This window comes from Entelurus aequoreus, linkage group LG01 (assembly GCF_033978785.1).
Source record: "Entelurus aequoreus isolate RoL-2023_Sb linkage group LG01, RoL_Eaeq_v1.1, whole genome shotgun sequence".
Classification (NCBI taxonomy): Eukaryota; Metazoa; Chordata; class Actinopteri; order Syngnathiformes; family Syngnathidae; genus Entelurus; species Entelurus aequoreus.
In genome coordinates, this window is record NC_084731.1 from 63,905,822 (window position 1) to 63,920,472 (window position 14,651).

General features: G+C 42.2%; 1 protein-coding gene across 1 annotated transcript in view; it reads right to left on the reverse strand.

Annotated features, from left to right (window-relative positions):
• Nucleotides 1-8,188: 8,188 nt before the first annotated feature.
• LOC133655763 (homeobox protein SIX5) overlaps nucleotides 8,189-14,651 on the reverse strand; it is a 34,883-nt gene continuing 28,420 nt past the window's right edge. Inside the window, exon 3 of the mRNA XM_062056225.1 lies at nucleotides 8,189-11,420. Within this exon, the coding sequence (XP_061912209.1) occupies nucleotides 10,185-11,420 (1,236 nt within the window). The 3' untranslated portion in view covers nucleotides 8,189-10,184. The remainder of the gene's footprint in view (nucleotides 11,421-14,651) is intronic.

Consider the following 14,651-nt stretch of genomic DNA (forward strand, 5'->3'; position numbering starts at 1 on the left):
CATCTGCACTAGGCCCTAATGGTGTTTCGTATAGTGTCTACAAGAACGCTCCAGAGGTTCTGGAATTCCTGTGGAAAAACATGAGTGGTGTGGGACAAGCAGATCATCCCAAAAGCCTGGCGAAGAGCGGGAGGAGTGCTTATCCCAAAAGAAAAGAACTCAACCACCATTGAACAGTTTCACCAAATAAACCTTCTGAACATCGAAGGCAAGATTTTCTTCAGCGTATTGGCACAGCGACTAACAAAGTATCTGAAGCAAAACCACTTCATTGATACATCGATCCAAAAGGCTGGCATAGCAGGCTTCTCTGGATGCCTCGAACATAACAGCATCATATGGCATCAAATCCAGACTGCGAAAAAAGAAGGAAAAGATCTTCATGTCTTGTTCCTTGATCTGGCCAACGCCTATGGATCAGTCACTCATTCATTGCTGTGGACTGCCTTTGAATTCTTCCAAGTGCCAACTAAGATCACAAATCTCGTAAAACACTATTTCCAGGATTTGCAGTTTTGCCTCACAACATCAGGCTTCACCACAACGTGGCAATCTCTGGAAGTAGGCATTATGGCTGGGTGCACCATCTCCGCATTGGCCTTTACAATGGCAATGGAGATCATTATTAGAGCCTCGAAATGGGTGGTTGGAGGGGAACGACTACAATGTGGTCAGAGATTACCACCAATTCGAGCCTATATGGACGATATAACAACACTCACAACAACTGTCCCCTGCACCAAGAGACTGCTGGAGAAACTTCATTCAAATATAACATGGGCATGGATGAAGTTAAAGCCCAGCAAGTGCAGAAGTATCTCCATTGTGAAAGGCCAAGTCACAGACCAGAGATTTCATGTCAGCGGAACACCAGTACCAACTGGTTCAGAAATGCCAGTAAAGAGCTTGGGAAGGTGGTACGACGCAAGGCTCAAAGACACCGAGCAGTTTGAGCAACTAAAAAAGGATACCATCACTTACATGGATTGCATCAATAAAACCTTGTTGCCAGGAAAACTCAAGTTGTGGTGTTTTCAATTTGGCATACTCCCAAGACTCTTGTGGCCTTGAACTGTGTATGAAATCCCCATCACCAAGGTTGAAAAATTGGAACATGTAATAAGCACACAGCTGAAACAGTGGCTTGGAATTCCAAGATGCTTCAGTTCCATCGGACTATATGGGCATGGCAAATTAGAATTACCAATCTCAGGAAGAATTCAAATCCACCAAAGCAAGGCTGGTCATGACGCTAACTGAAACTGAGGGTGCAGTCATTCGAACAGCGGCCCCCCGAGTAGCAGCGGGAAGGAAGTGGATTCCATCAGAAGCTGATCAGAGTGCAAAGTCTGCTCTTCAATTCAGAGATGTGGTTGGGCAAGTACAGCATGGGAGAGCATGGCTCGGACTCATCCCAAAAGCTCCCCTATGGCACAAAGCAACATCAAAGCAGAAGAGACGGCTAGTAGTAGAGGAAGTCAGGAGACAGGAGGAGGGAGAGCGACATGCTAAAGCCGTCTCAATGGCCAAGCAGGGGAGATGGACCAACTGGGAAAGCCTGGAGAAGAAAAAGCTCAACTGGTATGACATCTGGCAGATGGAGGGAGCACGGCTGAGTTTTATCATCAGAGCCACGTACGACCTGCTACCGTCCCCCCTAAATCTGAAAACCTGGTACGGAGAAGATCCCGCCTGTTCCCTGTGTCAAGTACCTGCATCTCAAAGGCATATCTTATTAGGGTGTACTATAAGTCTCACCCAAGGACGCTATACTTGGCGACATAACCAAGTACTCAGAGAGCTTTCATTAACACTGGAACAGAGGCGAACCACCACAAACACTCTCCCACAAACACCAGCAGTAGAGGTCCACTTCACACATTTTGTACCAGCTGGCCAACATCAAGAGTGTCAAACGACACCAAATAATGCAAGCATCCTGCAGTCGGCTCGAGATTGGTAATTGGAAGTAGACCTTGATAAAAAGTATGTGTTTCCCCCAGAAATAATGGCTACAACACTCCGGCCAGAAATAGTCCTGTGGTCTCCAACAGCAAAGCTGGCTTATGTCGTGGAGCTGACAGTACCATGGGAAGGAGTTGAAGAGGCTTACGAGAGGAAAAAAACCCAAATATTCTGACATGGCAGCTGAAGCATCCCAGAACGGCTGGAAGACCAGCATTTTCCCAGTAGAGGTGGGATGCAGGGGATTTATTGCCACATCTACCATCAGTCTGTTGAGAAAAATGGGGGTGAAGGGACGCTCCCTCCAACAGGCTATCAAGTCCATGTCAAGTGCTGCCGAAAAAGCCAGCAACTGGCTCTGGATTAAGCGCAAGGACCCCAACTGGGCAGTAAAATAAGAGACAATGGTATGCGGTCAGGCTTAAGCCTGACTCAGGGAAAAGGACGTCCCTGCCATGCAGAGTCCGACAGGATATGGAGGGTATGGCATGGAGGGGGGTGTACCTGGGACGCTAGGTACACCGTTGAGCCCTCTGGAGACGTTGTGGGCTTCAATCAACGAAACGTTGATGAAGCAGGGTGCCCACCCGAAGACCCCAATGACATACTTACCCTCCCTTTCACCACTCCACACCGACTGCTACCGTCAAGATTTTTCCTACTTACCAAAGGGATTGAAACATCTAGTTCTATTTGCTTTACTAATAAGTGACCAGACGTCCGAGATCAAAACTGGGAATATAATCCCAGAGGAGGGGAAAAAAACGGTCAGCTATTTTTAAATTGAAGAAACAATATGATTAGGTTATATATTACATGCGTATATCCTACATAAACAATGTATGAATACATCTAGGGCTGCAACTAATGATTAATTTGATAATCGATTAATCTGCCAATTATTACTTCGATTATCGATTAATAATCGGATAAAAGAGACAAACTACATTTCTATCCTTTCCAGTATTTTATTGGAAAAAAAAACAGCATACTGGCGCCATGTTCTTTCAACTTGCCAAATAAAACAAGGAAAATGTTACAAAAATGCAAACTTTTGACACCCCTGCTATAGATAATAAAAAATGAAATCTGATAAATCTATGGATAAAAAGCAGAGCCTGACGACGCATGCGCGTTTATCATAACTCTCTCGCTCTCTCTGTCTCTGCCCCTCCCTCACGAATGCTGCAGCGCGCACAACTTGTTGTGTTTTTAACCCCCTCTTAACCCTGAGCGTACATTGAAAATACACGCAACCCTAACTCAAAATGCCGGACATTTGAGGCATTTAAGAAACTCCGCCCTGACAGCCCCGCAAAAGAGGACATGTCCGGTGAAAAGAGGACGTATGGTCAGTCTATCATAGCCCGTTCGATAGACTGACCATACGTCCTCTTTTCACCGGACATGTCCTCTTTTGCGGGGCTGTCGGGCGGTGTTTCTTAAATGCCTCAAATGTCCGGCATTTTGAATATTGTTTACACAACGTGCAGTACGCTACTTAATATGTCCGTGTGGAAACTCGTTCGGTACACCTCCGCACCGAAACGGTTCGATACAAATACACGTACCGTTACACCCCTATTTTGATTATTGTTTCTCAGCTGTTTGTAAATGTCGCAGTTTATAAATAAAGGCTAAAAAATTTTAAAAAATAAATAAAATAAATAAACGTAGCCTCTTCGCATGCGCATAGCATAGATCCAACGAATCGATGACTAAATTAATCGCCAACTATTTTTATAATCAATTTTAATCGATTAGTTGTTGCAGCCCTAAATACATCAGATATCTATACATCTATAGACTGTATCTTTGTTGCAGCAGCAGCAGCAGAGTTTATTCTGTCTTGACACTTTGTATTGATATTTTGTATTACATTCTTCCCTTAAATGATCATGTTTACAGTGATTGTTTGTTAAGATTGTATATATCTGCGCTCTTACTATGTGTGGCTTTGTTGTAGAGGTTGGATGTTGTAGCGCATGTTCTCCCTTTGGGGCGCTCTGGTGCTGTGTAGTGTTAACACCGCAGCAGATGTGTGTTCAACAGAAGAAGAGAATAAAGTATCCTCGGTGAGAGGACGTTGATGATCGGACTCGATGAAAGTGTCGTTCATGTGCACGAATAAAGAACTCCATTGAGCTCAAACACCTTAACGGTTTTACATGTATTTCTTATGTATGTCGCTTTGGATAAAAGCGTCTGCCCAATACTTAAACATATACTGTATAAACACCTGAAAGTCTTCATATCAGCTAAAACCACCAATCGGTTTCACTGGATTCAGAATACAACCAAATTCTGTCTTACCCAATAATGTTAGTATTTGAATATTGTTACTTGAAGACTTACTCCTGGTTACAATTATACTGTTAAGAAAGTGTTGTCTTATACTTTGGCTAAAATGAGAATGCATCATAATCAGTGGCGGCTGCTGAATTTTGTTTTAGGTGGGGCTGAAAGTTTGTAAACCAAACCCCTGTAGGGGTGTCATCCTCCCCCAGAAGATTTCTTTGTGATTTTCACATACAAATGAAGCATTCTGGTGCATTCTGACAAAAATAATTAAGACAAAATAGAAATAGTTTGCATTATTATTACATTTTTAAATGTAATTAATTTAATTGACAAGCAATTACATTATGGTCATACTACGGCTTCGGCTACGATTTCAGCACTATTGAAGATCTTTGCTCCTTCTCAACTCTGTGGTAATATTCTTTTCACAAAATACAAGCAATAGTACGTTAATGTTAAATCTTACTTGTGAAAAGCAACCCCCCGATTCCTATTTTCATCAGTCCGCTCATTTGAACAGGAAAATGCTGAACACCAGCCCGACATCTTTGTTTTCTACATGTCAACTGTCAGTTTAGGCTGCTCGCCGGCTCCTGATCACCACTTCAAGATGGCGGCCCAATTTCTCGCGTCACAGCAGCCAATGCTGCGTCTACTTATAAGATGTCTATGGTTATAACGTCATTGCAAACACTGCAATCTGTTGCGTCCACTGCAGTTCTCTACCTTATTCATACTTTTTGTCAAGTGATTTTTTTTAAGCAGGGTTGCATGAGGTACCTATACTTAACGTTATGTTAGTCAATGTATCACACACAGTAACGTAACGTTAGACAGTGGTCAGCAGTACCGCGTATTTTAGCCACCACAGTCAAATAAAGGTCAGTTCAAATGTATACTATATTAAGAATATGTGTATATATTTTGCTAGGGCCCTGACATCTAAAAAGTATAACTCTGTTCATTATGTTCATGTATTTGTTATGTTTTTCATGTGTACGCACACATAAACAGACATACAGTATGAGATGAGATCAATGAGATAAGGCAAGAACAGGATAGAAACAGCTGTGGAACTAGTTACAATGCAATATGTCATGGAAATACAATGTTAACATTTTTGTGCAAATAAGTACAGTTGCACTTGTTTCTTCAAATGTGTTTATTCTGTAAAGGAATGAGTTAAATGTTTAAAATGACTGGTAGGTGCTATTATGAAGTGCAATGTCAGCACTATTTCTTTCCCTGCAATTTCAAATGCACTTGTTCTAATAAATAAATACAGCATTTTAAAAGCATACACAATCTGTGTAAATATATTAGTCTGTGGTTAAAAGGACTTGAAAGGACTCCAAACCTAAAATGCAGGACTTGGGACTTGACTTGAGACTTTCCAGTCTTGACTCGGGACTTGCCTGTCTTGACTCGGTACTTGACTCGAGGCTCGAGGGCAAAGACTTGAGACTTACTTGTGACTTGCAAAACAATGACTTGGTCCCACTTCTGATAGTAAGTGCGTTGTTTGAAAAAACAAAAAAATCGACATTTAAAAAAATAAAGTATGCAATGGGAGTCAGTGGCGTTCCCGTGCGTCATCTATTGCAATACTTTTTACTCCGTAAGTTGTTAAAATCTACCCCTTGTTCATGTTTGTATTCTTGTTCCCTTTCACTCCCAGGTAACCTATTGTTTTTATACAAAACATTAATAAAACATTTAAATATCACACAACATGACGGAGCAGGAGCTCCGTCGTAAAACATTGCAAGTCTCGGAAGTGACGTCAACTTAGCGCATGCGTGGACAGATCGTGACTTCCGGTATCGATCGAGTACTGACGGTGCTCGTGTTAAACAGTCAGAAATTCGTCCTTTCAATAAATGAATTCATGAGTCATCTGTAAATAATATATAAATAAATGTCAGTGTTTATCTCACGCCGACAACACGAACACATCAGCTTTAGCGTTAGCTTGTTAGCATTCTATTCACTCGGGTTTAGACTAATAACTACACAAATGGAGTGTCACTTTTACATGTAATGAAGTAAATAGTTCATATTTGATGTTATTTACCTTCGTTCCACTCGTGTGCTGCCTGCTTTATGTCACATGTATCCAACGAAGTAAGCAGCTGAGGTCCTTGCTTCGAGTCCGGCTTCATACTCCTCTGTAAATATGTTTAAAAGAGTCCGTCCACGTCTCATATCGACATGAAGTTTGTAAAAATAAACATTAAACTGCATATAGTTGAAGGAATAAGCAGTACTCCGCAATGGCGGTCATGTGTTTGAAAAATACGTTTTAGAAACGCCCCAAACGGTGTTCAGTCAATCAGCAGCACAGCCCGCCCCGCCGAAACAGTTCCGGGTTCTTTCCGGAAGTCCCGCCGAGCTCGGGGGAACTACAAAAGGTTCCTCAAGAACTAAATGAACTTTATTCACTTGGGTCAGTGGAAAAGGGTCTAATGTGGTGCAAGTATCGTGGAACGCTCCGGAGCCAACAGGTGTGTGTTATCAGACTAAATGGGGTGAGTTTTTACCGCCTTCCCCTGGTAACCATGGCAACAGAATAAAAAAAGCGGGAAAAACATGGCCGTCAGGAAGAAAACAAAACCAAACATGTCTATTAACACCGAATTTATGAAAAAACTGAGCTTTTATTTCTTTTAAATGCTTATACAAAACACATTTGAAGTTTAAGGCATATATTGCACAAACTATTGAGCTCATGTAGAATTAAAAAAAAAAAACACGAAAAAAAGAGGGCAAATCATTCCCTTACTGGAAGGTTTAAGGCACAGAAGCTGCTAACGGTCAGTCAAGGTTCACAACGTGGAGGTTTTGGAATGTTCGGACGTTTGAGATAAGTATTCATGTCATTACCAAACTAAAAAAATATTTACAGACATACTTTTCCCGTCGGAATGTCGAGCATCTAAAACCTACACAAAAATCATGCTAGCTAAAAACATTTTCCCACATAGCAGTATTATTAATAGTCATACAAAAATAGCACTTTCTCTACGTAAGACCCAAACCTGACGTGTAAAATGAGGTATAAATGCAGCCGACAACCGAAACAGAATCCTGAAAGCGTGAACGTACGGTGGAGATGATGGACAGTGTTGTAAGAATAACATCAAAAAAAGACTGACCAGGTGGAATAACGACTGAAAATGAAGGCAACTCCGCTACAGTATTTCTACCACTTACAAAATATATTGCAGTTCTTCTAACGACAGTTTCACGGAAACTACAATTTCATGAATAGTTCGACATTTCTAACACACAGATGAGAGGAAATAAACATCGTAAGACATTTCCGTGTGGAAAAACAGGACCAGGTCTGAAGAGTGGAGGAGGGCATGCCCAAAGTGGGCCCGGGGGCCAAATTTGGTCGAAACCAAGGGCGTCAAACTGGCTTTCTTTGAGGGCCACGTCGCAGTTATGGCTGCCATCAGAGGGCCACTTGAATAATAAATGATTTTGTCTATGAAGTTGTTTATATTATGTCCACTGTAACACAAATCTGTACATTTTACAGTAAAAACTGGCAACTCAGTCACCAGCTTTTTACAATAAAATTGTTTTTTTTTTTAACATTTTTATGTAAGTGGAAAAATAATCCCACAAAAAACTAGCAGTTTAGTCGCTAGAATTTCACTGTCAATTATACAGTGGTTTTAACATATTACTACTGTATATTGAAGAAAAAAATCCAGCAGTTTTATTTTTTTTACCCTGGCAACTGAGGTGCCAGCTTTTTACTGTAAAAAAATGCTGTATCGTTTCTCCATTTACAGTATTACACCGTAAAAACTGGAGATTTTACAATGGAAACCTGCAGCTTTGTCGCCTGATTTTACACTAGTTTTTACAACTTATTACAATAAATTGGGAAAAATATACAACCATTTAAAAAAAAAAAAACTGAGCTGCCAGTTTTTTTCTCAGAAAAAAATGTGGTACTATTTTTCATTTACAGTAATACACTGTAAAAACGGTAGATTTTACGATAAAAACCTGGCAGCTTAGTTGCCAGACAACATTACCGTAAATTGAAAAAACTAACAACAGTTTCTTCAAATTATGGTAACTGAGCTGCCAGTTTTTACTGTAAAACAATGTAATGTATTTTACAATAAAAACTGGCAGCTTAGTCGCTAGAATTTTATTATAAATTATACGGTGGTTTTAACAACATATTACTGATTTTTAAATTATGGCACCTCAGCTGCCAGTTTCTTAGCGTAAAAATATGTGGTACTGTTTTTCCATTTACTGTAATACACCATAAAAACAACCATAGATTTTGCAATAAAAACTAGTAGCTTAGTCGCCAGAATCTCACTGTAAATTATACGGTGGTTTTAACAACATATTACTGTATATTACCATTTTTAAAATTATGGCAACTTAGCTGCCAGCTTTTTACCGTAAAAAAATGTGGTACCGTTTCTCCATTTACAGTAATAAAACGTAAAAACTGTAGATTTTACAATAGAAACCTGCAGCTTCGTCGCCAGAATTTTACGCTAGTTTTTACAACTTATTACAATGAATTGGGAAAAATATACATCCTTTTTAAAAAACTGAGCTGCCAGTTTTTTGTCAGAAAAAAATGTGGTACTATTTTTAATTTACAATAATACACTGTAAAAACTGTGGATTTTACGATACAAACCTGGTTGCCAGACAACATATCACCATAAATTGAAAATAAACAACAGTTTCTTTAAATTACGGCAACTGAGCTGCCAGTTTTTACCATAAAACAATGTAACATATTTTACAATAAAATCTGGCAGCTTAGTTGCCAGAATTTTACTGTAAATTATATGGTGGTTTTAACATTACTGTATATGATTGTTTTTTCATTTACAGTAATACACTGTAAAAACAGCCGTAGTTTTTACAATAAAAACCTAGCGGCTTAGTCGCCAGAATTTGACTGTAAATTTTACGGTGGTTTTTCCAACATAAAACTGTATATTACCGTTTTTGTTGAAATGATGACAACTGAACTGCCAGTTTTTTACCGTAACACGCTGTAGAAACAATTGTAGATTTTACGATAAAAAACTGGCAGCTCCTTTGAGAGAATTTTACCATTGAAAAAACAAATACATGGTAGTTTTTCAATTTACAGTAATGTGCTGTACGAAACTGTATATTTTACTGTAAACTCTATTGTCATTTTTACAATTTGTTGGATAACGTGCTTTGAAATCCAAAGTCCAGCAGATATTGAAGTATTTTTATTTTAAGTAAAAAATTGTTGGGAAATATGATAATAAAACATGTTTTCTCTGCAATATTGGATAATAATAAAGTTTAAAAGGTATATTTGTTAATGTCAAAACGTACATAAGTAAAAAAAGACGTATAAAAGGATGAGGTTTGACCTGTGGTCTACACGTTTCACTACTGGTGCGGCCCGACTTAAATTTCACATTTTCACTTTGGCCCTTGAAGGCAACACATTTGGGCACCCCCCCTCCTCTGTAGGCTGGAAACAAGTTCAGACTTGAGTGACGGGTCCAAGGAGACCTCCTTTGGGCCCTGCTGGCTACATTTCATATCAGCTGATCAACAACAAGAACCCTTCCCAGATCAGCAAAGACTGGAACGGTAGAAAGAGGACTCGGTTGTAATAAAAACTAGAAGGTTGCTTCTGAAGATGCAAACTATGACACCCAAAGAAGACGTAAAAGTGGTCCAGGACAATTCATCTGGAATGTTCTCAGTCCATGAATCTGCGGCTGCTTGATTTCCGGCGCTAATGCTCGAAACGAAAACCAGCCGACTAAAACGGAGCAAAACATTTGGAAACCTAAAACCTTCTGCTTGGCAGGCACATGCGTTCTTCTCACAAGGAGCGCTGGAGATACATTCTGGGCTTTTCACAAAAAAAGTCCTCACTGCGTGCAGGCGGTGTGCTGCGGACCCCACACGGCGCCGGCGAGGGGGGGCTGGACCACCTGCAGGGGGGCGGGCTGCCTGCTGTCGCCGTGGACCATGTTCCAAACGCTGGGCCTCTGTGCGCCACCGCCGCCCGCGGGGGGGAAGCGGGGGGACAGGCCGAGGCAGGGCAGGACTGTGGACATGGAGGAAGACTTCAAAGCTTGGCCGGAGGTAGAGACCGGGGGAGGAGACCCGGGCGACGGGAAGGCGACTGGAAACAACTGAGACTTGTGGAAGGGCAGGTAAAGAGGGACAGTTCTTGGGGCGCTGAAGGAAGGGATGGTGGGCGCTGGTGACGAGGCCTGGCTCGTGGAGGTAGAACTTGGAGTTATGGACCCTGGACTTGAATCTGAAGCTGCATGATTTTCCGAAGAGAGCGGACCAAACATGGAGGCCGACACGGCGACCAAGGTGGGCACGTGGGCTGGGATGAGCTGCTTTGGGCTGGAGGCTTGGACATTGTCCTTCTCTAATGGACTCCAGATGACTTTGGTCACGGGCAGGGGGGACAGCCTGGGAGCAGAGACCAAGACTGGTGCTGTTCCAGACAATGGAGCAGCTGGTACGGTCATAGCTTTCTCCATCAGACTCTGCACTCTGCACGGATCTAAGACCTGCTGGCTGTCCTCGGGCGGTGGCGTGGGGCCCAGGTCACTTCGCGCCTCTACCGTCACCGTCTCTTGGAGAACCTGGCTCTCCTGGACCCTCTGCAGGTTCTCCTGCTCAGCTGCCCTCTGTAGAGCTGCATCCACCAGAAGCCTGAGATCACTGAAGTCCTGGGCGGGTAGGAGCTCTGGCGGGGTGGGGGGAGGCGTGTTGAAGAAGCCGCCGCCGGGGCTGACGGACGTGTTGGCGCCCTGGTCCTCGGCCTCCCTTAGCAGACTTTGCGTGTGCAGCCGCATCAGCGCCTGAACTGGGCCTTCCATGCCGGGGTAGGCCGCTCCCGTCAGGATGGCCGTGGCGGTGTTGCCCAGGACGCTGAGGTCCAAAGTGGGAGCGGAGCGGATGACAGACGGCCGCTGCTGGGAGGAGAGGCGCTCGGGTGAACTGCTGCCCCCTGCTGTGGAGGAGTGGCCGTCACCCTTGCCGTTCAACTTGCGGGATATTGTGAACTTGGTCGGGTCTTGGCCGTCTTTTCGGAGCAGGTCCGGGAGGAGGCGTCGGCGTGCGTTAATAAACCAGTTACAGATCTGAAACACATCAGCACAACAACTTCATTAGGGCCACGTTGGATTAGAACAAAGCATCCATTTAAAACAGACATTGTTTATGCAACACTGCTCCAATAGCACGGTGCAACTATATATATATATATATATATATATATATATATATATATATATATATATATATATATATATATATATATAAATTTGGGGCACTAGGAGGTTAACCCCTTTACTACTGTTACCCCAGGTGGTCCTTGGCAAAGGCCTAGTACCTGACTGCCCCCTAGCCAGGGATACGGTGAAGACCTCAAAGGCGGGACAGGCGGAAGACGGTAGATTTAAGAACTACCACAACGGCTGCGATGGCGGAAGAAGGCTGCAGCAGAAAAGGGTCCCCAGTCGTCTTGGACTCCATGCCACTGGACCCTGACCCGATTCTGCGGTGACTGTCTGTGCACCAGTCTCCCCACGTAAAACAAAGTCACACACAGGCATCCTCCATAAAGGGATACACCCCTACCAGGAGGATCGTCATACTCGTTCGAGTGACCGCAGATGACAGCGGATGGGAAAACAACAACCATGTGGAAAGAGAGCAAAGGGCCCAAAGACGATGAGAGAAGCTGTCAAAGGTTTTGTGATCATTTCAAAGGGAAACAGACGGACACTGTGGTGAAATGATTGCACTCTGAAACAAAACTGCCATTTTCACAGTTGCACGGCAATGATGATGCAACATTACCAGAAAGTGTCCTTGTGTAAAAATCTGTATTTTTACACAAGGTAAAAATCTGTATTATGTTTGATTTGCATAACAAATGTGTTATTCAAACATGAAGACATGTTAGCATCTACCGTTTGAATGTCCAAGCTAACAAGTTCCTACTTTGTAGCACATTTGATCAAAGAGTGTTTTTGTTTCGTTTGGTTCACAGTCTTCATTTATTATTCATGACCCGGTTTTTTGTTACCGTCCGTCAGCCTGGAAACTCAAGATGCTGAGACGGTATATTTTTTAACAAAAGAAAGCAAGTGCAGCTGGGGAGTGCACAAGCCACATAAACACCTTCTCAGGAGCAGGGATGTGAGCACCCTTTGAGAAAAAGAGTAAAATGTGTTGCTATACAAACCCCGAAAGAAAATTTAGAAAATAATGATTACATGCAAAGAGGTGCATTTCTATTTTACCTTTAAATATATTCTCATCTGCCAACCTCTTGTTGACATTCACATGTAGAGGTGGGAATCTTTGACCACTTCACCATTCGATTACGATTCAGGAATGACAATTCCATTAAAAACCGAGTATTGATGCATCTTTAATGTATATACACTATATTGCCAAAAGTATTTGGCCACCCATCCAAATGATGAGAATCAGGTGCCCTAATGAAGTGAAGTGAATTATATTTACATAGCGCTTTTCTCTAGTGACTCAAAGCGCTTTTACATAGTGAAACCCAATATCTAAGTTACATTTAAACCAGTGTGGGTGGCACTGGGAGCAGGTGGGTAAAGTGTCTTGACCAAAGACACAATGGCAGTGACTAGGATGGCGGAAGCAGGGATCGAACCTGGTACCCTCAAGTTGCCGGCACGGCCACTCTACCAACCGGCCCGGTGTATAAAATCAAGCACTCAGGCATGGAGACTGTTTCTACAAACATTTGTGAAAGAATGGGCCGCTCTCAGTGATTCCCAGCGTGGAACTGTCATAGGATGCCACCTGTGCAACAAATCCAGTCGTGAAATTTCCTCGTTCCTAAATATTCCAAAGTCAACTTTATTATAAGAAAAGTGAAGAGTTTGGGAACAACAGCAACTCAGCCACCAAAGTGGTAGGCCACATAAACTGACAGGGAGGGGTCAGCGCAAGTTGAAGCGCATAGTGCAAAGACTTTCTGCACAGTCAGTTGCTACAGAGCTCCAAACTTCATGTGACCTTCCAATTAGCCCACTTAACAGTACGCAGAGAGCTTCACGGAATGGGTTACCATGGCCGAGCAGTTGCATCTAAGCCATACATCACCAAGTCCAATGCAAAGCGTGGGATGCAGTGGTGTAAAGCACGTCACCACTGGACTCTAGAGCAGTGGAGGCGCCTTCTCTGGAATGATGAATCACACTTTTCCATCTGACAATCTGATGGACCAGTCTGGGTTTGGAGGTTCCCAGGAGAACGCTACATTTCGGACTGCATTGTGCCGAGTGTGAAATTTGGTGGAGGAGGAAATATGGTGTGGGGTTGTTTTTCCAGGAGTTGGGCTTGGCCCCTTAGTTCCAGTGAAAGGAACCAAAACATTTAGGACAATTCCATGGGATGGCACTTCAAGTTCATATGTGAGTAAAGGCAGGTGGCCAAATACTTTTGGCAATATAGTGTATATTGATGCAGTTTTACATTTCTTTTCATGTCACCAAATAAGCGTTTATCACTGGCAACTTTTAAAAACAGTGCATTAGTAATAAGAAATTCCCATCAAATGTATTAAATGAATGGAAATGTGTGCAAAACTACAATAAAAGTGCCCTATGATAAAGGAGCTGGTCGGATCTCTCTACAGTCAGATACATTTTATAACTGTCTGCATGACTTTATTTACAATAGATTATTGGCGTTTACGGATACCTTAAATGTACCATGTAATGTACCTCATCATTTGTAGTTTTTACAAGATAATTTACTAACATTATTATCGTTGACAAAGTCATGTCAAATTCTATAACATGCATGTAAAAAACATTGGCAACTCTATCTTACGGGAATATTCAAAGTTGGAAACTTTCCACGGGAATTAAAGGGAAAATATGGGAATTAATGGGAATAAACATTGAATGCAACATGCTAGATCTTGCAGTATGATTATTAGCTAAAACAACCTGATTTAATGCAAATTCAGTAGAATTCCAACCCTGCACTTCCATCACATGCACAGATAATTCCCAGCATGCGACACACTACAGCAGGGCTGTTGAGGCCACACTAGTATTTGAGCCCAAGGACTTCATCCAGTCAGGTAAGTGTTGATATTACTGGGGTAAATATATTGATCTATGGTATTTAAGTTTAATAGAGGTGTAATTGCTTGTTACTGTATGACTGTAGACTACTCCAGCAGACTTCCACTCAAGCTAGCTAGCTGTTCCTGTACTTGTTAAATGATTTTGGGGCTAATATCTCTAGCTAGCTAGGTTTATGTACCACCACAGTCTCATAATGAACCGAAAATATTTCTCCGTTAGCCGCGATGC